The sequence below is a fragment of the Microcebus murinus genome, chromosome 20 (genome assembly GCF_040939455.1).
Source record: "Microcebus murinus isolate Inina chromosome 20, M.murinus_Inina_mat1.0, whole genome shotgun sequence".
NCBI classification, from domain to species: Eukaryota; Metazoa; Chordata; class Mammalia; order Primates; family Cheirogaleidae; genus Microcebus; species Microcebus murinus.
Genome location: NC_134123.1, coordinates 5,189,867 through 5,212,004, shown reverse-complemented (window position 1 = coordinate 5,212,004; position 22,138 = coordinate 5,189,867). Strand labels below are relative to the sequence as shown.

The window sequence follows — 22,138 nt, the reverse complement described above, 5'->3', positions numbered from 1 at the left end:
GCAGCTGAGGTGAGACGAGGCCGGGCTGGGCGGGTGGGCAGGAGAGCTCAGGAGGGGCTGTGGGCTGGGCCGGGGCCGGGGCCGGGTCCAGGGCGAGGGGCAGCCGTTTTGGGGGCGGGGTGGGGGCAGCAGGACCCCCATACCCGGCAGACCCACTGGGTTTCCCACCGACTGGCAGGACTGGTACCGTGCCACAGGGCCCTGGGGAGCGCTGGCAGGATGGAGTCCAAGGGGACACGGCAGGCCAGAACCAGGCCAGCAGCGTGCGGGCGCCTCACAGACCGCCCCTGGGCCCCGCCTGGCAGTCGGGCCAGCCCCGAGGCACGGCCAGGCCGAGTGACAGGGAGCTGGAAAGCAGGGCTCATTCCTGAGCAAGCCCCAAGGGTGATTCACAGAGCGGCCAGACGGGCTGGCCTCCCACACGCGGCTGGGCGCGGGCGGCAGACAGGCCAGGCGGGGCTCCGCGGCAGCCCCCCACCACGGGCTCCTGGGCCGGCCAGGCAGCCGCTCAGGTCAGAGCCCGGGACACGCTCAGGGCCCTGCCCAGTGGCTCCCTGGCCACGCCCTGCCCTCTCCAGTCTTGCCCAGAGCATGTTTTGAAAATGTGTCTTTTGAAAGTCTGGGAGATGAGTAACAGCCTGGTGGAAAACACGCTAATAGCGACTGTTATTCATCGAGCGCTCACAACACGCGGGCACGCCGAGGGCCTCGCCCGGTGAGCTCCTTCCCCAAGGCAGGCCCAGGGGTCGTTCCCATCGCACAGAAAAGCTTGCTGAGGCCCAGGGTGCCTAGAATACACCCAGTGATGGGGAGCTCTCCCCTGCGCCAGCCAGGCCCCTCTCCACCTCCCACAGCCTGGAGAAGAAAGCACTCTCCCCCCACTGGCTGTCGCGGGCGCCCCCAGCCCCGCCCAGCCTGCTGCGTCTGAGCGCCCGTACCCGGGGGTCGATGACCAGGTAGGTGCGGATGTTCATCTCCTTCAGGTAGGGGTCACGCTCCTGCCCGTGCCCGTCCTCCACCTCGTACGCCTTGTCCAGGTGGTTCAGCGTCGCCTCTGTGATGTGCACCCGGCTGGGGGACCCCCAAGTCAGGCAGAGCAGCAGGCCCAGAGAGGGCTGCACCCACCTGGGGACGCACAGCAGGCAGCCCAGGCAGGGCCGGGCGTGCCCCCTGTGAGGTCGCTGATTTTGTCCCCTTCCTCCACACCTGACCCCACCCAGAGCCCGAGTCTGCCCTGGCCTCTGCCCCCTGCTGCCCTGCCCAGCCTCCGAGCCTCACCCGGGGACTCCGGCCGCCTCCATCCTGTTGGCCAGGGACACGTCGTGGGACCACACGTCGTACTGCCACTTGCGCAGCCCGATGACTCCGCACAGCACGTTCCCCGAGTGTATGCCCACGCGCATGTTGATGTCCACGCCCGTTGCCTCCCGCACCTGCCTGGGCAGAGCGGCGGTCACGCGCCCCTGGAAGGGCTGCTGGGGGCACCCCGAACCCCGGAGAGGCCGGAGGCCCGGGCGTGGGCGTGGCGTGGGGAGGGCATGGGGTCGCTGTAGCCGTGCGAGGGCCTAGGTGCCATCACTGGGACCCTCCCCACCTAGCAGCGCTGGCTGCGTGCCAAAGGGTTCTGGGGCCGGGTGTGGGCAAAGGCAATAGATGTGGCCTAAACGTTTGCACCCCTGTAATATGCTGAAATTAAAAGCCTTTTTAAGAAAAGGCTTTTGGGGTCTCCAGAGGGGGCCGGGTACCACCCAAAACCCAGCATAGATGAGAAACACAGGGCCAGCCCCTGGGGGCCTCTGTGCTCCCCGAGGAGGAGCCCTGCAGTCACTGGCACCACTCAGTACGACAAGCCCCAGGTTAGAGCTTCCCGGATGCCAGGGCACCCCCAGACACAGCAGGGCCTCTGAGTCCCTGTGACAAGTGGGTAGGGCCAGGGGAGCAGCCGGCACGTGTCCACTGCTCCAGCCAGGGATGGACCAGGCCTGCCGGGGCCAAAGCCGGGAAAGCAGAGGGGCCCGTACGGCCTTCACATGTTACGGGGCGGGGACCTGCCCAGAGTCCCAGGCAGTGGCACAGAGCCAGGCCCTTCCAGCGCTGGCCAGGGTTCCTCCTGGCAAAACTGCCACTTCCAGTGAGACTCAGGAGACGGGCAGAGCCGGAGCTGGACTCGCACCCCGAGCCCACCACGCCGGCACCACCTGCTGGGCAGCGAGTTTTTCCCACAGGGCCACTGAGAACCGTGCGGGAGCTGGATTCTGGCAGGACGGAGCCCGGGAGGCTGTGGTCCCCTGCAGCCTGAGTCTGTCCCCGACCCGATCAGGACCTTCCCAGGGGCCGCAGCGAGCAGCTGGGCCGTGGGACTCAGCAGACCCTGCGCGGTCCTCCTGCCGCTGCCAGGCGCCTGGGCGGGGAGGGGGCCCACTGCCCTGTCCGCACGCCACCGGCTCTGAGCTTCCGGGACGCTCCAGGACTCGGAGCCACAGGCAGGCCCAGGAGACGCAGACGGCCTGGGTTCAGACCCAAGCATGCCGCGTGGTCCCCACAAGCCACCGACACCCAAGCCTCAGTGCCCTCATGTGTACAACAGGACCGCACGTCCCCACTGCCCCGCCTGTCCTGCACCTACTTAATGGCCTCGCACATGTCCAGCCCCATCTTCACGCAGTTCCGGGCGTGCGTGGGCAGCGACACGGGCAGGCCGGACACGCAGTAGTAGCAGTCGCCCAGGATCTTGATCCGCATGCACTCGTGGGCCTGCGGGGCGGGGGGGCCGGGTTGGCAAAGGCTGGGGCTGGGGCCACACCCGCCGGCCACCTCCCCTTGCCCAGCGTGAGCCGGGCTCCCTCCCAGCCAGGGGCTGCCTCCTGCCAGCCACCAGGAGTAGCTTCAGGGCCTGGCAAAAGAACTGGGGACACGGGGCCTCTCCAGGAGGGACCCCAAGCCAAGCATGGGGTGAAAGCAAGTATTCCCCGGGGGGAGGGGCTGCCTTTGTTTCATTTGTCCGTGTAATGTCTGAGTGCCTACTGCACACCCAGCCCTGGGCCAGGCAGAGGACAGAGCAGTGAACAAAATGGAGCTCACGTGCTGGTGGGAGGGTCGGACGCCAAACTAGGCAAACGAGATCTACGGCGTGCCCACCAGTGGTCAGTGCTAAGGAGAAACGTGCGGCCCGGGACATGAGAGATGTTCCCAGGAGGCCAGAGAAGGCAGCCTTCGAGCAGAGACCCCAAGGGGCCAAGGGCGCCAGCGGGCCAGCATGTGGAGGAAGGGTACTGCAGGCACGTGCCAAGGCCCTGAGGCCAGGGGGCTGTCTGAGGCACAGCAAGGCAGCCAGGGCGGCTGAAGAGGAATGGATGGGGGAGACAGGACAGAGGTAGCAGGTGCAATAAACCAAGAGGTTGGCAGGTGCCAAGGTGACCCAAGAGATGGCCAGGCTACTGGGGCTTGGGGAGGGCGAGGGGGAGCCAGAGAAGGGCGAGTCTGGGTCTCAGAGGAAAATGCCCAGGAGGGCTGCCTGGGGTTCCACCTGAGGGGGTGCAGCAGCCACCGGACCCTCCATGTCTGCAGCAAGGGCAGCTGCAGCACGAGGGAATCTGGGGACTGGGTGCAGACACCTGCCATGGCTCTCCCGGCCCCACCTGCCCGCCCCACGCAGCTGACCCTCTGGGACTAGCAGGTGGCCGCGCCCTCACTCCTGGTGGGGACGTGCCAAGGTGGCTCCCTCCTGCAGGGTCCCTGGGGCCAGGCTGCCCCTAGAACACCGCCAGTCTGCAGGTCTAGAGCGCCCGTGCCGTCCACTCCCACGCCCAGCCAGGCCCACGGACAGACCGGCTTTCCCTGCCCCCGCCCAGCCTTTGTGAACAGCCCCTTTCTGAGCCCTCCTCCAACTGCTCCATCTGCGCGTGTGCCAGGTGCTTCCTGCTGGGCCCCGCCTGGCACTTGCTGAGCTCTGAGTGGCCGAAAAGACACGGGACAGTGCTTTCCTAGAAAGCAGGCAGCCTGGAGAGGGTCTGGATGCCCCAGTGCTGACTCGGGGCTCCGGCCACCTGTGTCCCCTTGGCCAGGCACAGGGCTGCCCCCGAACCCAGGCCACACGCTCCCGGCTGCTCCTCCACTGGCCGACAGGTTCCCGCCTGTCAGAGAGGGAGGGAGGAGTTCCCCGAGCACAGGGGCAACAGATGCCTCTCAATGAGGCCCTGGCACGTAGGAGGAGGCCACAGTTCTGGAATCTGATCGCTGATAGGGAAAAGGCTGGGACCAGCCCTGTCTGGGGACCGGACGCTCCGACTGGGAAGCTGGCCCTGCCACAGCCTCCCTTCCCCCACCTGCAGCATGGGGCAGGGCCTCCCAGGCCTGCGAGGGTGGGAAAGCCATGCTCACGTGGGCAAAGGACAATCCTTGTCCTTCATGGTAGGGAAAGGGCCAGCTGCAGCCTGAGACTCAGGTCCCCTGCCTCCCATGTGGCCCACCCTCTGGGGGCTCCCAGCAGCTAGTGTGGAAGTCACACAGCTCATGCCCCTAAAGGCAGGGTCCAGGCTAGACAGGCCCTCTGAGTCACTAAGTCCATGGAACCCAGGATGGGACAGCTCTCCAGAGCACCTTTGGCCAGTGGTGTCCTACAGCAGTTTGGTTACCCCCTGTGATGGGGAGCTCACTGCCTGCAATGGGGAGCCCACCCCTAGGATTCCTCCTAGGATTCACCAGCTCTGATCATGAAAAATTCTTCCCAGCGTAGGGCCAGAACTTGTCTCCCATAAAGTTCTAGACCACTGGTTCTGTGAACAGAGTCACCTGGGAAGGCTGTTGAAAACGCTGATGGGTGTGGGCAGCGGTGTTGGTGCTTCATTTAAGCTTTCGATGTGATTCAAATGCGCAGCCGAGAAGGGGCCGCTGCCGTACACCTTGCACTGCAGTCTCTACTTAGCAGCCACTACTTCCAGGGAGCCTGCCCTGACCACCTGAGGCCGCGCCGGGTGCTCCCCAGCCCCCGGCCTCTTGCTCCTCACTCCTCTGCACAGCACAGACGCGCGGGCCGGGAGCACGCCGAGGGCAGGCGGGGGCCCACGGCTCAGAGCCTGGTGCTCCGCGTGTCTCAGGGCCGAGTGGGCCACGAACAGAAACCCTCCTTGCCCCGTGCCCCTCCCTGCTCGGCACCTGCCACGCTCCCAGCATCCTCAGGACACGCCCCAGCCCTCACGTCCTGGAACCACGTGACCTTGTCCCCTCACTCCATTCCACGCACACCGGGCCACGTCCCCCTCCCCCCACCCCCCGGGCACACGCAGCTTTCCTGCACACGCTCCGCCCAGAACCGCTCCCTCCCCCAGCCCTCTCTGCGGGTCTCTCAGACTCCAAACGTGCCCTGCCGCCTGCCAGGGCCGGACCCCACAGTGCTCCCGGCTCCCAGGTCGTCCCGGGCTGCTCCCTGGCACGCACGGGGAAGAGGCCGTCTCCTCCCGCCTCCCGCCTCCCGCCTGCGTGCTCCTCCCCGCCAGCCTCACACTGCGGGGAGGGGACGGGGTCTGGCTGCTTGGCCGCCACTCGACCCCCACCTCCCCACGGTGCTCGGAAGCGTCTGCGCTGGATGCCGAAGTCGGCCACCGTGTCCCATCCGAGGCGGGCGGGTGCGGGCTGCACCGCCTGGCGTGACGGCAGGCGCCCGGCGGCTCACCTTGGCGATCTGGTCGAACTTGCCGAAGAGCTCGTTCAGCACCACCACCAGCTCCTTGGGGGAGCAGTCGCTGGCCAGCCGCGTGAAGCCCACGATGTCCGCGTAGAGGATGCTGCGGCGGGCGGAGGAGGTCAGAGCCGGCCCGGAGAGGGCAGCAGGGCCCTGGCGACCGCGCAGAGCCCGGCGCCCAGCGCTTGGCTCTTCCTCAGCCTCCGCAGGCATGGGAGACGGCCCGGCACGAAGACAAATCCAAGTTCCCGAGCTTCGTGACGAAGCAAACGGAGCAGACCCTGGAGCCGCGGAGCCCCCAGACCCCACCCGGCCCACACCCGGACGCCCGGACGGTGCCCGCACAGGCAGCCCAGACTCCGCCTGCTTTCCAGCGCTGGAAGTTCGCCTGAAGCACGACTTGGGACCAGACTCCCTGGTGACATGCGACTCCCTGCTCTCTCAAGCCAGCCTCCGTGCCCAGTGCTGCACACCGCGTCCTCACACAGCCCTGCAGGACTCCTGTTCTCCAGGGGAGCAGACTAAGGTTCAAGGAGGTTGAGACTCGCTGGAGGCCAAGAACTTCAATTAGCACTAGATCGCCCTGCTCCAAAGTCTGTGAGTCATGACCATCCATAGCCCGGCCAAAAAGGGGCCAGCCTCAGACGTAAATAATGCTGAGCCTTCTGGCAGAGGACCCAGGAGTAGTTCACAGTGCCCACATCTACACCTAACAACAGTTCACAGTGCCCGCATCTACACCTAACAACAGCTCACAGTGCCCACATCTACACCTAACAACAGTTCACAGCGCCCACATCTACACTTAACAGCTCACAGTGTCCACATCTACACCTAACAACAGTTCACAGTGCCCACATCTACACCTAACAACAGTTCACAGCGCCCACATCTACACCTAACAACAGTTCACAGCGCCCACATCTACACCTAACAACAGTTCACAGTGCCCACATCTACACCTAACAACAGTTCACAGCGCCCACATCTACACCTAACAACAGTTCACAGCGCCCGCATCTACACCTAACAACAGTTCACAGCGCCCACATATACACCTAACAACAGTTCACAGCGCCCACATCTACACCTAACAACAGTTCACAGTGCCCACATCTACACCTAACAACAGCTCACAGTGCCCACATCTACACCTAACAACAGCTCACAGTGCCCACATCTACACCTAACAACAGTTCACAGTGCCCACATCTACACCTAACAACAGCTCACAGTGCCCACATCTACACCTAACAACAGCTCACAGTGCCCACATCTACACCTAACAACAGTTCACAGTGCCCACATCTACACCTAACAACAGTTCACAGTGTCCACATCTACACTTAACAACTCACAGTGCCCACATCTACACCTAACAACAGTTCACAGCGCCCACATCTACACCTAACAACAGTTCACAGTGCCCACATCTACACCTAACAACAGTTCACAGCGCCCACATCTACACCTAACAACAGTTCACAGCGCCCACATCTACACCTAACAACAGTTCACAGCGCCCACATCTACACCTAACAACAGTTCACAGCGCCCACATCTACACCTAACAACAGTTCACAGCGCCCACATCTACACCTAACAACAGTTCACAGCGCCCACATCTACACCTAACAACAGTTCACAGCGCCCACATCTACACCTAACAACAGTTCACAGCGCCCACATCTACACCTAACAACAGTTCACAGCGCCCACATCTACACCTAACAACAGTTCACAGCGCCCACATCTACACCTAACAACAGTTCACAGCGCCCACATCTACACCTAACAACAGTTCACAGTGCCCACATCTGCACCGCCCAGGCCACGCCCACCTGACGTTCTGGTGCCGCTTGACGTAGAGGCTGTGGAAGTTGTTGTCGGGCAGGTGGCGCCGGTCCCCATGCTCCTTGAGCCGCTCGATGATGGCCAGCTTCATGCCCATGGAGATGTGGGCCGGCAGCACGGACAGCAGCAGGTTCTCCTGGGCGCAGGGAAGCAGACGGGCCGGTGGGGGCGGGCGGGTGGCATCGGGCCACAGGCCTGGCCTCCGCAGCCTCCGCCTGCCCTGTCCACCTATGCATTCTGCCCTCAGTGTCCCCATCCCTGCTGGCTCATGTCCTGCCACCAACCCGGCTGGGCACCCATCCCCACGGCGCCAGCAGCCCCGGGGACTCAGGCTGGGTGAGAAAGTTCTCTTTCCGCCGGCGGCTGAGCGGATGGGCGGGCGACGCGGGGCTGCCGCAGCCTCCTCCGCCCCAGCCGGGGACGGCGGGAATGAGACCGCGCAGAGGAAGGCAGAGCCAGGAGTGCAGGCGCTGCTGTCCCCAGCTGGCCGGGGCGAGCCCCGCATGGGCGTCCGGCCCCACGCTTGACGCACACAGCTGCTCGCCGAGCGTCCGTTCCCGCAGCGAGAGGAAGCTCGGGGCTGGGCGGGGTGTGCAGGGTGCGGGCTGCCGGCCGCGAGGGTGGGCCAGGGAGGACTAGGCAGGGGCCAGGCCGTGGCTCCGGGTGGAGGCGGGGTCCCACCTGCTGGCGCTTCTCAATGCGCAGCTTGCGGCGGGTCTGGATGCACTTCACGGTGTAGGTGAAGAGGTCCCGGGCGGCGTCCTGCATCTGGTGCTTGTGGAACGCGCCCGTGAGGTTCCCGCACAGGAAGATGACAGCATTGGCCAGCAGCTGCGGCCAGCCGAGAGCGGGGCTCAGCTTCCGGCCCGGCCCACGTCCCTGGGCACCCGCCCGCTGGGCACACTGGTATGGTACACTCCCCGTTCCCCGACCCCAAACCGCTCCACTGGCACTCTCCCTAGGACAGGCAGGGAAACTGAGGCCCAGGCAGGGGCTGGTCTCTGTGTGAGTCACCAGGCCTACACGATCAGGACTCAGGCCCCTCTCCGCATCCACCGGGCACTTGCCCTGCCCAGGAGGGCCTGGGCCCGGGCGGCAGGGGGGCAGAGGCAGCCACCCGACAGGCCCAGCCGGCGGGAGTGCCGGGGCGGTCTCAGAAGCCACAGGCCCGGCCTGCGCCCTGGAGAGGACCCAGACCAGTCCGGAGGAAAGCCTGTCTTCAAGTCCCCGAGCTTATGAATAAAGGGTCACTTGACACAAAGCCGCAGGCGCCTGCCCTGCAGGTCGCTGCCGCCCACGCCCGCGTCACCCGCCGGGCCGCAGCCCGCCCCACTCCAGCCCCGCCTCACCTGCAGTGCCGCCTGGACGCTGGGCGTGGAGAAGGCCCCCGTCAGGGCGCCGAGCACCAGCAGGTGGGAGGCGGTGGAGACGGCGCCCACGGCGACGGCGGCCCGCGTGCTGAAGGGCAGCAGTGTGTACACCACGAAGACGACGAACAGGAAGAAGGGCACCTGGGGACGGGCCCCGTGAGCTCGGCCCAGCCACGCGCCAGGCGAGGGACACGGCCGGGCGAGCTGACGGCGGGGCCCACAGCCTCCCGTCTCCTGGGGCGACCCCAGAAACCCAAGTCCTAAGCCCTTCAGCCCCGGAACCGGCCCATGCCGTCCCTCCGTCCTGGGGCCAGGCCCTGTCCTCTGCCCTGCACGCGACACACAGCGGCAGGCACAGAGGGACAGAAAGTCCAAATTGTGTTTCTGGGCAGCCAAGGCTGCGCCTCCCCAGGAGTGAGGCTCCTGCCCCGTGACCCGGGGTGCGCACCTGGCACCCTGCGCCCTGTGGCTGGCCCTCCAGGACGGCCAGCGCTGGGAGGCCGGCAGGGCCCGCTCACCTGCTGGCCGCGACAGCGCAGCCCCTACCCTGCCCGCAGCCAGCTGCCACTCTGCAGTTTCCGTGGGCCCCGCCCCCACCCTAGCAGCCACGGGAGTGGTCACACGACTCCGGCCACCAGTCAGAGCATGCCACCACTTGGTGACAGTGGCCACCCAGGGCTGGGCCTAGTGATCCGGGCAGGCCGTGTGGCTTGAGCCTGGGCTGAAGCTCACTACGGAAGGGCTCTCGGCCAGGCTGGCCGCGCCACGGGGTGAGCGAGGCTTTCCCTTCCCGGTAGGCGGCATGGAGGAAGCGGGTCGGGAGCCGCAGGGCCTGCTCGCCCGCCGAGCCGGCCGAGCCCTCACCTCCCCTGGCACGGAGCCGGCTCGCGCCTTTGTGCCTCCCGGAGCTGGAGTCTGTCGTCCCCCACCAAGCAAGGGCCCCGAGAGCCACAGCCAGACCTCGGGCAGGCGCTCCCTCCTCAGCCCCAGCGGCCAGAGCGTGGGGACAGGAGCGCGAGGCAGCGAGGCCGCGGCGGCACGCCGAGCGCAGGCCCGTCCTCCCCCAGGGCCCTGCGGCCCACAAGGGCAGCGGCTGCTGAGGGCACACTGGCTGGAGGCACCTAGCCCCGGCGCCGAGCCCCACCGTTACCTGATCCCACGCACAGGCCGCGTCCGTCCACGCGTCGAGCACCAGCACGTAGCCCAGCGCCACCAGGCAGGCCCAGGCGAGCAGCGCCCAGGCGCTGAGCCACCGCCGGAGCAAGCACTCGGTGCACACCAGCACGTAGAGGGCCGCGAACACCGCGAGCGAGAAGAACGCCGTGCCCAGCACAGCCTGCTGTCCAGACGGGTCCTGGGGGCGGACACACGGAAACGCCTCAGCTTTCCCCAGCAGGCCGCCGCCTCCTCCAGGAAGCTTGCCCGGGTCGGCTGCCCAGCTGCCCTGACCAGACTCGCCTCTGACATCCTCCACGTGGGGGACACCAGTGCTCTCCCGACGCCTGGTTCTTCCTCGCCCCAGGCCTTGCTCGTGCTGTCGTGTCTGCTAGGGCTGCTGCACCCACCCTCTCCGCCAGCTCAGGATCCCGGGCGCCCTCCACAGCCCAGCCCGCACCGCCACCGCCCACACCCCGCACCCACCCCGCGAGGCGGCGCTGTCGCTGCTACAGTGGGGCGTGAGGACGGGGCACGGGGTGGGGCCTACCCACAGGCACAGCCTTGGGGCCACCCGGAGAGGGGGCCGGGCTCCTGCTCCCAGCGGCCCAGCAGCGCCCGTGAGGGCAGCGGTGTCTGCCTGGCCGGGTAGGAGGGTGCCGAGGCCACGGCCTGGCTCGGCGGGAGCGGGGCTGACTCGTGGTGCCTGCCACGCCGGCCGGGAGGGCAGAGACACACGGGCGCCCTGACGGTCTTCGGCAGACCCAATCTCATCGTGGCGCAAACGAGGGTCGTTTATTCGGCCACGTTAATGTCGCATCTAGAACCACCCTGGACTCAGAGCTAAATAAAAGAACCCGCCTCCCACCGCCCGAATGAGCCTGCAGAGGCTCGCGGCGCGGCGCACTCACCCCGCGGCTGAAGGCGATGACGATGAGGGCCGCGCAGGCAGACAGGGCCACCAGCAGGAGCGTGAGCAGCAGCGGCCCGTGCTGGCTGGTGAGCCGGTACTTCTCGTAGAGCGCGTCCTGGTCCGGAACCTCCTCGCCCTCGTTAAGGAGGTAGCGCCCCTTGGCCGGCATCCTCTACGCTCGGCCGCCCGGAGGCCCCAGGCCTGGGCACGTATGCGCTGCAGCTCCCGTGGGCCTAGACCTGCGGCCGGCGAGAAGCCCCGGGCGCCCGCAGCTCCATGGGCAAGGCGGGCCGGCCGGCTCCCGCACTCGGGTCCCGAGCTCTGCGGAGACAAGCAGACCCAGACCTGGACCTCGATGGCCACGTCGGGGAAGGGCTGGCAGCAGGGCCGAGCAGCCCCAGCCTCGCAGCACCTGTGTCTGACCTGCCGGTCCTTACCCTGGCTAGCTTTTACGTCCTGTTCAAAGCTTTGCCCACCCGCAGGTCGTAGAGCGAGTCCTCTGTGTTCTCTAGAACTGCACTGTTCAGCACAGTAACCACTAGCCACACGTGGCTATTTTAAGTAAAGTCTAAATTCATGTAAAATAATATTTAAAATTGAATCCCTTGTCGCAATAGCCACATTTCGAGTGCTCGGCAGCCACACGCAGCTGGCAGCCCCGGTGCTGGGCGACACGGACACAGAGCACTTACGTCCTCACAGACACTTCCAGGGCCAGCACTGCTCTGCAGCTTTCACTGTTGGACCTTCACACGTAGGCCTTCAACCCATGCCATCTCGTTCTGTGTATGGCGAGAGGCAGGGATCAACGTTCATTTCTGTTTTCCGGGCGGATATCTAACTACCCCAGCAACGCTCAGTGCGCCGACCGCCCTCTCCTCTCTGAACTGCAGTGGAGCCACCTCTGCTGGAAATCAGGTGCCCACGCACGTGGGGTCTGCTTCCTGGTTCTGTTCTGTCCCCACGGGCCTGGTGCAAATGCCGTGTTCACCAGATTACTGGGGCTTTGCAGTAAGTCTTGTGCCTCCAGGTCCAGAGGGTTTCAAGCTGTGATCCTGGGAGCCCTGGGATCCGGGGACGTGTCTCAGGGCCCAGATGGGATGGGGCGGTGGAGGGACACAGGCTCAGGCCCCCACGAGCACTTCGGCCAGGGCATCCTCCCACATCTATGTTACATTAAGCTTTCACACAAGACCACATTTTCTCCAAAATAGATTTGAGAAGTTTGCAAGCCCACTTCACACAAAAGGAAGCTGAGTCTCAGAGAGGGCACACAGAGGACTTTTTGTAACAAAGTTGGGAGAAGACCCCAGGATAGCAACGCGGAGCCCAGCTGGGCTCCCTCTTTCCCCAGCACCATTCACTCCTTAGCACATTCATTTATTCCAAAATGGCTTGTCCATCACACCTATGGCCTGCCAGCCACTACAGCTGCGTGCAGGCCGGCGCTCTCCCCTCAGGGCTCCCAGTCTGTCTCCAAAGGGAGGAAGTTAACAACAATGTGCAGCCCACACACAGAGCAGTCAGGGCTTGGGGACAGCTGCCATACACCCAACAGGAACTCTGCACTACGGGAACAGCCGTGGACCAAGAGTCTAGGCCCCCACGTCCTCCAGGCCTGCCTTGGATGAGGGACAGGCTGGAGGCAGAGGGCGAGGAGGCCGAGAGGCATGGGAAGGCTCAGGGTAGTCACAAAGGGCACAAATGACCAGCCGCCAGCACAAGCTGCAAAGGAAAGGGGGTCCAGAGGAGGGAAGGCGGCCAGGAGAGCCCAAAGGCAAATGAGCAGGGTACCCAGAGTCCCTGAGTGCAAGGGAGGAGCCAATCAGCACCCACTGCTGGGCGGTCCCCGGGGCTGCCTCAATTCCAGCAGCCACCCTGGGCTCTTCTTCCCCGAGAAGTCGCTGCACCCTTACCACAAACCCCAGGAATAAAATGGGGAAACTGCATATTTGGGAGTGGAATGAGGGGCCGTTCGCCAGGGATTCTGGCTCCTTCCGTGCCTGGGCAGGCGTCCACGGCCCTTGGCACCTGCCTAACTGGGGCGACACTTCGAGGGTCGAGCCCAAGCCTGCTTAGTGTCCACGCTGATTAGACAGCTACAATCTGGTTTCTGCATGAAAGAATGATTTTTTAAATGTTGGCAGCTTATTTTAAAATTTTAAGTGATGCAGCCCACTACTTTACAACCTCTTAATCTAAACGAATCAGCCTTTACTCCACAAGAGGCATTTACTGAGCACTAAACATCTACGCCCAACCCCATGCTGTGGGGTTTGCAAAACGACACAAGGTTCCTGCCCTCCACCCCTTCCTGGACTCTCGGGCACCCTAAATAGCTCCTTGTAGTCACAAGATCAGCTACTCCTGTCACACCCAGTGTCCACCCTCTCACCCCCTCTCATCTTCACAACATGCTAAGGCGCTGTCACCATCTTATAGATTCAGAACTGAGCCCAGAGAGGCAGAGTGGCTACCTAAGGTCACACAGCTGAGGCTGGCAGGCAGAAGGGCTGGGACCCAAACCCAGGTCTGCCAGCTCCCAGCCCAGGCTTCCCCAGCCCAGGCTTCCCCAGCCCAGGCTTCCCCCAGACATCCCACGGGGCTGACCCAGATGCCACAGCACACAAACAGCAGCACCGCCTGCCCCTGTGGCCTGGGACCAAACACCAGTGCCCCAGATTGCCAGGCTAAGCAGCCCCAACCACCAAAGGGCAGGCAACTCCCCGCAGCCACTCTGTCCTCCAGGCAAAGCCTCCAGGCCCGAGCCGTGGGCAGCAAGGACATACACATGCAGGCGAGACAGTGCAGGCACATGCTCACACACACGTGCTCACACACACGCACAAGCGAGAGAGTGCAGACACGTGCACACACACACATGCTCACACACCGCAAGCGAGTGCAGACATGCACTCACACGCAAGCAGGAGAGTGCAGGCACGTGCACACACACGCATGCTCACACACACACAAGCGAGTGCAGACATGCACTCACACGCAAGCAGGAGAGTGCAGGCACGTGCACGCAGACACACACGCTCACGCACATGCACACGCTTACCCCTGCCACCCTTCGTCCCCCAGACACTGACCTGCCCTGCCAGGCACACAGGCCAGGCGGAGTCGGGCACGGGGAGAGAGGAACCAGCGGTGGCAAGCCAGGCCTGGTAAACTCTTCTCGAGGGTCTAATGAGGCCACTTCCCGGAAACAGCAGGCAGAAAAGAGGCACACAACGGACAGCCCTGGGCACAAGGACGTCAGCCCATCCAGGGACCTCGTCCAGTCCTGGAACAAGTCAGGCAGCGTGGGGCACAGCTGGCCTGGGAGGAAAGAGGTCACCTGTCACTCATCAAGACATGGCCAGGAAGCCACCAGCGACGGGCACAGGCCAGCTCCCCTCCAGGACCCCCTAGAGCCAGGTCAGAGTACCCGCCAGGGAGGGCTCCAGGCCCTGTGCGATCACGAGTTGGGCGGCCAGTCGCTGACCCGGCTGCCAGCGGAGGGCCCCTCTGAGGCCCCGGGCGAAGGCCCTGCTTTGCCACGGCCCGCGGCCCCCGTGTCCCGCGGCCCCCGTGTCCCGCAGCCCCTGCGGCCCCGGCTTGCAACCTCAGTGATAGGGAGCTCATCAGCGCTCAGCCTTCCTCACTGGGCACCTTCTCCGTCAGGTCAAGCCCCCCTCCCTGTCACTTCCCCACCTGCACCCCTCTGGGCCTGGCTGAACTCAAAGCCACCAGGAGCAGGGAAGAGCACCTGGGGAGTCAGGGCCCCTTCACTCGGGACTCGCAGGGGTCCCCTACTGCCACTCACACCTCATGACCACCCCATGTCACAGAGGAGGGGGACCCCACCGCAGTCCACTTGGGGGAGAGTGTGTCCTGTTTCTGCTGGGCAATGTCCCCACCCCGATCAGGGGCCACAGGCCCCCGGCATGGCTGCTCAGCATGGTCTCCGCCAGCCCGGCAGCCGAGATCACCCCAGTGAGGACCCTCTTTGGGACTTCTGCTGACGCGGGGAGACAGGGGTGTCTCTTTTCAGTGGCCCGCGGCTGCTGGCACACACCTGGGCCCCTAGGAGAGAGCCAGCCTGAACGCAAAGCTGACAGGGAGAACCAGAGACACGGGCCTAGCGACGCCCCCTGGAGCCCCTGGAGCCAGCTGTGCCTGAAGCTCCAGCAACCAGAAGGAACTTCGATCAATGCCCCTTTCAGCTTAAGCCAGTCTGAGCTGTCACTTGCAACTGAGAGTCCCAAAGTCCACGCCGGGCTTCCTGAGCCAGGCTGCCATGTGCAGGAAGCACTCGAGGCTCCTCCGCGGGGCCAGAGTGCAGGAAAGGGCCCCTGTGGCACAGAGGGGAGGACGGGCCCTGCACACACAGCCGCCCGGCTGAGACCACCTCGCCAGGGAGGGCCACCGCCATCCCCCCTGTCACCACGTCCCAGGCTCCACAGCCCTGGCCCAGCCAGGCTGCAAAGGACCCAGGGCAGCAGGCAGGTGGAGGCTCCCACGTCCTCTCCGGTGACCTCCAGAGACCCTTCCCTTCCCGCGGGGGACTGGGGAGCCCAGGGCACAGTCAGGTGTGAGCTGAGTGGCCGAGGTGGGCACGCCAGGTCCTGCGACACAGCAAGAAACGAAACCTCCTACGTTCACCGCACACCCGGGCCTGTGAGCCCCGCGGGGCCCCACGCCTGCCCTGTGGCACGGCCGCTGCCCACCGTGTGGCTGTGGGCACCGAGGCACAGAGACCTGGGTCCCGGGCCCGTGGTCACACGGCCAGTGAAACGGCGCTGGGGTCTCCACACAGGCCACGGGGGCCGCCTCTGGTCCTGCCATCACCCTCAAGGTGCTGGCATCCAGAACGCCCATGGCATCCCAAACACCAAGCCCGTCCTGCCCCCACAAGGCCAGACAGCGCTACACCCTAGAGCGTGGCGGCTGAGCGGACCCGTCACAACAGCCCTCTGCCTTTCTGGAGCAAGGTGCCGCCAGCGAGCTCCACGAGGGCCTCCCCCTCCAGGAAGCCCTCTGAGCTACCCCCACACACCCTCTTCTCCCTTCCCTGTAACCAAGACAGGACCGTGGGCTCCCCACCAACACTGACCGGTGAAGTCCAGGTTCACAGCCAGGAGCTCCGCTGAGGTGGGAGGCTGGGCCTGCATGTCTCGACTGCAGGACTGGCCCTCGGTGCTCAGGAAACCCCTCCCCGTGCAGCTGGCTGATCCGGCAGCACCCTGAGTGCAACCACATGCCATGGGGAAGTATGTTCTAGAACACCCTCAGCTTTCACGGATGCAGGCAGGGCACCCGCTTCCTCACCCGAGCGGTGCTGGCAGGAACCCTGGCCTGGCTTCCTCTGGCCGAGCCCCGGCAAGCCCAGAGCTGCACAGGCCCCGGGGCCCTGGTGGCCTTAGAAGAGGAAGCGGGGGCCGGGGCGCACAAGGGGTGGCAGGGCTGCAGAGGGCCTGTCTGAGCACACGGCTGCAGCCGAAACCCACGGCTCACCTTCTGGGCGGCTGAGCTCCCTTGGGCTGGGCCCCGGGCAGATGTTCCGTTTTGAGTCTCACCCTAACACCATCCCCTCGGGAGCCCCTGTGCTTCCTGAAGGTGCCACCAGCGCTGCTCCACCCCGCACGGGCCTGACACAAAGGGGCACCCAGGAACCCTCGTGGGCCTGGGGATTCCGGCCCCACACCTCAAGCCCAGCCTCCCCGACACCTGCCTGTCCCCAGAGCCCGGTGGCCCTCTGGCCTCCCTCCCCAGCCCTGCTCTCCCAGAGACCTCACTGCTGGGAGACATTCCAGACTCCCGTTCGGCATTCCTGGGTACCAGACCCCCCATCTGCCGCAGCAAACTGCCGTGGCAGGGTCTGTGTAGCTGTGTCCCCCGTTGGTCCCCGCCAATACTTGTGGACTGAACGGCCAAGGAAGCCAACCAGCTGGAACCCCGAGCCAGGCAGAGGCGGGGAAGGGGGAGAAAGGGCCGTCCTCAGCAGAGCAGGACCAAGCGCCCGCCTGCCGCACCTGTCCCAGCTGCGCCGGCCTGCAAGGGAGGGGGCCTGGACCCAAGCCCGGCTCTGCCACTGCCGGCAGTGAGTAGCAGTCGCCTCTGGGCCTTAGGTACCCCCTCAGCAAACTGGGGTGCTGGTGACCAACCTGTCTGCACAAGTCACAGTGCCCTACAGGCTAAGCTTTCGGAGACAAAGTGGCAAATGAGCCCAGAGAAGGCTCGGTACCCAGGGCTGGGAAAGCCCTGCGGGCCCACGGCCCAGCCATGAGGGCCCATGACAGACGGCATGGAGCGAGAGGCCGTCCACCCAGACCCCCACCCTCTCCCCTCTCCTGACGGCAGCCTGCACAGCCACCTGGGCAGCCTGCACAGCCACCAGGCGGCGCAAAAGCTGCAGCTCCCCCGCGTGCGAGCCCCTACCAGCCCCTGTCCCCACGCTCCCTGAGACCCCCAGGTTGTCTCCACCTGAGCCCCAGGGACCACAGGCTGCCAGTGAGTCTTGGGATCCAGAGACCTGCATTCCAGTCCAAGCTCAGCCACCAACCTGCTCCGTAACCCTGAGCGAGCCCCTTGCCTGATCTGGGCCTCAGTTTCCCCTCTTCCAAAGAGTGGTTGTGTCAGCGCTCTGAGGCCTAACTCTGGCCTAGACTGGGGCTGGAGGCTGAATCATTAAATGAAAAGGAAGGACTGGAGGAAAACTGAAAAGGAAGGGATAGGTGTTGCCACCTGGCCCCAAGGGGCTAATTCTCGGGTGGGTAGAAGCTGTTCTTGGTGCCTGCACTCCTCCCTCCGCGGCACTCCTCTGGTCACGCTTTCCTGCTCAGTGTCTCCTCCAAAGTGCGCGAGGCCCTGGCCGCCAGGGACGACAAAGCCCGCTTGGCTCGTCCGTGCCCGCCCCCACGGCAGTCGGCGCCTGCCCCGAGGAGCGCACCCACTCCTCCATTCCTCTCGGGCTCGTGCGCTCCTGCGACAGACAGGCACTAGCACTTGTGCCAGGCGCCACCCCAGGCGCCAGAGGAAACTCTGCTCAGAGCACAAGCCCCCGAAGGCAGAGCCCGTAGTGCCCAGGTGCCTGCCAGCGCTCTGCACCAGGGCGCTCACCGCCGAACGCCCAGCCGGCCAGGCTGCCCGGCTGGAGGACGCCAGTGTTTCTCTTCTCTTGCCCACAATTCCGCCGTTAGTGACTCGTTTCTTTCAGCACTGCCCTCACGAGGCTCCGTCTGGAATGGAAACACTTTCGCCCCCGTGCTTAACAGATTTCCATCCCTTTCCCCTGATAAGCAGAACAGAAGGGGGAAGTCCGGCTGGCGGGGGGGAGGCCTCGCGTGGTACCAGTCCTCCCAGGACAGCGGGCGCCATGCTGCCCGCCCCCGACAGGGCTCCCTGGTGACAGGAAACGACACCACGTCACAGGCCCATGGCACAGCCCAGGAAGCGGCAGGCGAGCTGGGTCCGTGGCGCGTGCCGGCAGGACGTCCCCAGACAGCGAGAAGCCACGCAGGACTCCAGACAGCACGCGGGCGCAGGCCTTCTAGCCCGACACAAAGCCAACGCCACCGGGACTGACAATTCAATTATGTGGAAAAAAAATTTTTTTTTACTACATGGTAAAAACTACCAAAACACAATCAAAAAACACATGACAGATTAAGGAAACATATTTGCAATTCATATCACAAGAAGCTAATCTCCCTCATATATAAAGGGCTCCTACAAATCAAAAAGAAAAAGATGAATAACCCAATAGAAAAATGGGAGCGGGTCAGAACAGCAAGTGCACAGAAACGGTAATGTGAATGGCTCTTAGTAGTTGGAAAGAAGCTGACCTTCCCCCATAAAGAGAGAAACACAAATTAAAACTACCATGGTGGCAGGCATGGTGGCACGCACCCGTAGTCCCAGCTACTCAGAGGCTGAGGCAGGAGGACTGTCTGAGCCCAGGAGTTTAAGTGCAACCTGGACAACACAGAAATAGGCATTCAGGTTCACTCCTGGGCAGAAATTCGAGTGGGCACGACCCCTGGGGAAGTAATATCTAACAGAGTTACTAATGTGATAGAAACCTATTTTTTTGAGATAGAGTCTTGTTCTGTTGCTCCTGGCTAGAGTGCAGTGGCATCATCACAGCTCACAGCAACCCCAAACCCCTGGGCTCAAGTGATCCTCCTGCCTCAGCCTCCAGAGTAGCTGGGACCACAGCACATGCCACCAAGCCCGGCTTTTTTGTGTGTGTGGAGACACGGTCTCAATAAGTTGCTCAGGCTGGTCTCAAACTCCTGGCTTCAAGCAATTTTCCTGTCTTGGCCTCCGGGAGTGCTAGGATTACAGGCAGGAGCCACCGCACCCAGCCCATATATACCTTCTGACCTGCCGAAACTACTTTGAGTAATTTATCCTACAAACACTGTCACATGTGTGAAGGACAAATGCAGGACACTCACTGCAGCATTGCCTGTAACGACAGAAGATTGAAAGCAATGCGTGCCAGTCGGGAGCTGGTGAACTGAATCGCAATACAGCCTTACAAGGGAATACCACACAGCTGCCAAACAGTGTGAGGTCAAGGGTGAGGTCGCTTGACACTGACGTCCCAGGGCTGCCCGTGAAAACCCGGTGGTAAAAGCAAGCCTAGAACGAACAAGGACCAAACCAGACACAGGAAACCCAAGACTACTGCTCGGACACAGTGGATAAATCTCGGTCTCTATTTCTAGTGGCATTATGTTACTTACATAATTTTAAAACATATCTAACAGAAAAAATAAATTTCAGGCCCATCACATCCAAATTACATGACCTGGCTTCCCCCCTCCCTGCCTCAGTTTCCTCATTTGAACAAAGAGGAGAAGAGTGTGACCACGCAGGATCCCGAGAGGATTCAGTGGGGTGACGCAGGCAGCATGCTGGGCACACCTGGCACAGAATGCCCCGGCTGGACGTCATGGATGAGCAAGTTGTCAGAAAGGGCAGGCGTGGGCCGGGAACCTGCCCCCTCCGCTCCCCCTGGCCTGGGCCCTCAGCCCTGGGGGAGGGCGTTGAAGAAGCCCGCCTCCCCTTTGCCCAGCCCGGGTGGGGGAGCAGTGGCTGGCAGCTCAGGCGGCTTGCGGGGCACGCTGGCTGACTCCCGCCGCGTGGGCCTAGCTGGGCAGCACGGTCCGAGCCTGAGGGAGCACGCAGGTGACAGCCAGGCAGCATCGGGTCCCCTGCAGCCCTCCAGGCAGGTGGCAAGGCAGAGAGCAGGACACCCGGCCCTCAAGACGCGCTCTGAACCGCTGAGCCCCGCTGGGGAGACAAACTGGGCAGAAACCCCGGCCGGCCTTCCTCCCCTGGGAGCCCGCAGCGTGCAGTGGCCCGGCCGCACGGCCCTCCCACCCGACTCCAGGAGGCGGGGCGGGGCTCTCACTCCATTCCAGCCAACACCACCCCTGGGACCCTAACCTGCTGGTCCGAGGCCCACTGGCTGGGAAACAACAAGGCTGAGATTTGAACCCAGGCCTCCCCACTCCCAGACCCAGGCTGCTCTTTCTTAGCCCTCTGTCTGCATTTCCTAAGGTGCACTCTGCCCACTAGCGGGGCCATGAACTACACACAGCCACACACGTCCACGCTGGTCTCTGGGCACAGGCGGCACTAAGTTCAACATTCTCCTTTCCCCACTACAGATCCCCCGTACACATTAGTGAATCAAAGGCTCTGACAAGTCCTGCAGGAAAGAAACCTGGTGAATTAGACACAGCTAAATATTTCCCCATCATTTTGGTTCATGGTGCTCTTTTTGCATTGAGTCCCTAGTGAGCCTTCTTTAGGAAATGCTGACTTTGCAGTTTCTAAGATTCAACTTGGAGCTTCTTCCCCAAGAACTCCATGGACTCAACAGCCCCTGCGCTCATGGATCAACAGCCCCTGCCATCAGGCAGTTTGCAGCTGGGGAAGCACCCTGCCCTGGGCAGAAGCAAGCAGGAAAAGAGCTCTAAATGCCAACCAGGAAAAACACTCCTATCACATTTCCTGCCTCTTCCCTGCAATGCAGAGAAGGGCCCTGCTTGCCTCAGTTTCCCTACCTGCCACAGGCAAGGCAATGCAGGGGATGGAGCCCTGGGCTAAATGTCAGGAGACACAAGGTCCAGCGCCAGCTCTGCCTCTCACCAGCCGTGTGACTTGAGCAATTCTTCACCCTCTCTTGGCCTGACTGCTCCAAGACAGGAAAGGCCTCCAGGGTCTCCGAGGTCCCTTCCTGCTCAACTCGCAGAGAAGGTGGCCACAGAGAGGTCCGTGGGAGAGGCCTCTCCCACCCAGAGTGCAGCGGGCACCCCTGAAGTCCAGTGAGGCACCACTGCCTAGTCCGGCCCTGTCCCAACAGCAAGCCCGAGGCCATCACCTGACCTGCAGGCTCCCATCTGGCCCCCACAGCACCCGCTGCCGAGCGCCCAGCCCTAACCAAGGAGCCGAGACTCCCATTTCCTGAGACCCTGGTCACGGCCGGGGGCACGCAGGGGCGGGGGACCGCCCCCCGAAGCCGCCGAGAGCCCGGAAGAGCCCTTCTGTAGGGGAAGCAGCCCCACCCGGCCTCCCCACCAGCCACAGCCCAGCTTCCGGAACTGCCGGCAGGGCCACGGAGTCTCAGCGCAGCTGCCGCCCGGAGCCCGCGGCCCGGCCCCAGCGCGCACGCTCGCCTTCCTCTGCGGCGCTTCCCGGCACGCCAGGCTCGCGGGCCCGGCCACGGGAGGGCCGCTGTGACGGGGCTCGGTCCGTGGCAGCCCCACGCTCCCCCAAACCCAGCACTGCCCCTAGGATAAGCCACCAGGATTCCCCCCACATGCTCAGGCCCCCAAGAATGCCAAGCCCAGTCCTCGCTCACCCCCTGGCCAAAAACTCCTCCAGAGCTTCCCAGGGCCTTCTTCGTGGCTGCCTGATTTGACTGATTTCGGTTCCCCAAACAAGCCCCACCCTTCCATCTCCAGGCTCTGGCAGCCTAAAAACACGCCTCCTGCCTCACCTCCAAACTCCCTCCGCCTGGCGAACTCCTGCCAGCCCTTCAGAACCTGCCTCAGCCGCCACCTCCTCCAGGAAGGCTGCCTGGTCCCCTCCCAGGCTGGCCTCAGCGCCTGCCTTAGCTTCCCCAGTGCCTGCACCTCCCACACAAGCACAGGCCGCCTCGGC

General features: G+C 63.8%; 1 protein-coding gene across 1 annotated transcript in view; it reads right to left on the bottom strand.

Annotated features, from left to right (window-relative positions):
- Positions 1-21,922, bottom strand: part of ADCY7 (adenylate cyclase 7) — a 42,687-nt gene extending 20,765 nt beyond the window's left edge. Inside the window, exons 1-11 of the mRNA XM_012788958.2 lie at positions 21,837-21,922; positions 14,068-14,296; positions 10,971-11,293; positions 10,055-10,258; positions 8,884-9,045; positions 8,216-8,365; positions 7,522-7,670; positions 5,672-5,783; positions 2,627-2,754; positions 1,279-1,437; positions 939-1,071 (exon numbers count right to left, since the gene is read on the bottom strand). Coding sequence (XP_012644412.2) covers positions 939-1,071; positions 1,279-1,437; positions 2,627-2,754; positions 5,672-5,783; positions 7,522-7,670; positions 8,216-8,365; positions 8,884-9,045; positions 10,055-10,258; positions 10,971-11,141 — 1,368 coding nt within the window. The 5' untranslated portion in view covers positions 11,142-11,293; positions 14,068-14,296; positions 21,837-21,922. The remainder of the gene's footprint in view (positions 1-938; positions 1,072-1,278; positions 1,438-2,626; positions 2,755-5,671; positions 5,784-7,521; positions 7,671-8,215; positions 8,366-8,883; positions 9,046-10,054; positions 10,259-10,970; positions 11,294-14,067; positions 14,297-21,836) is intronic.
- Positions 21,923-22,138: the final 216 nt, after the last annotated feature.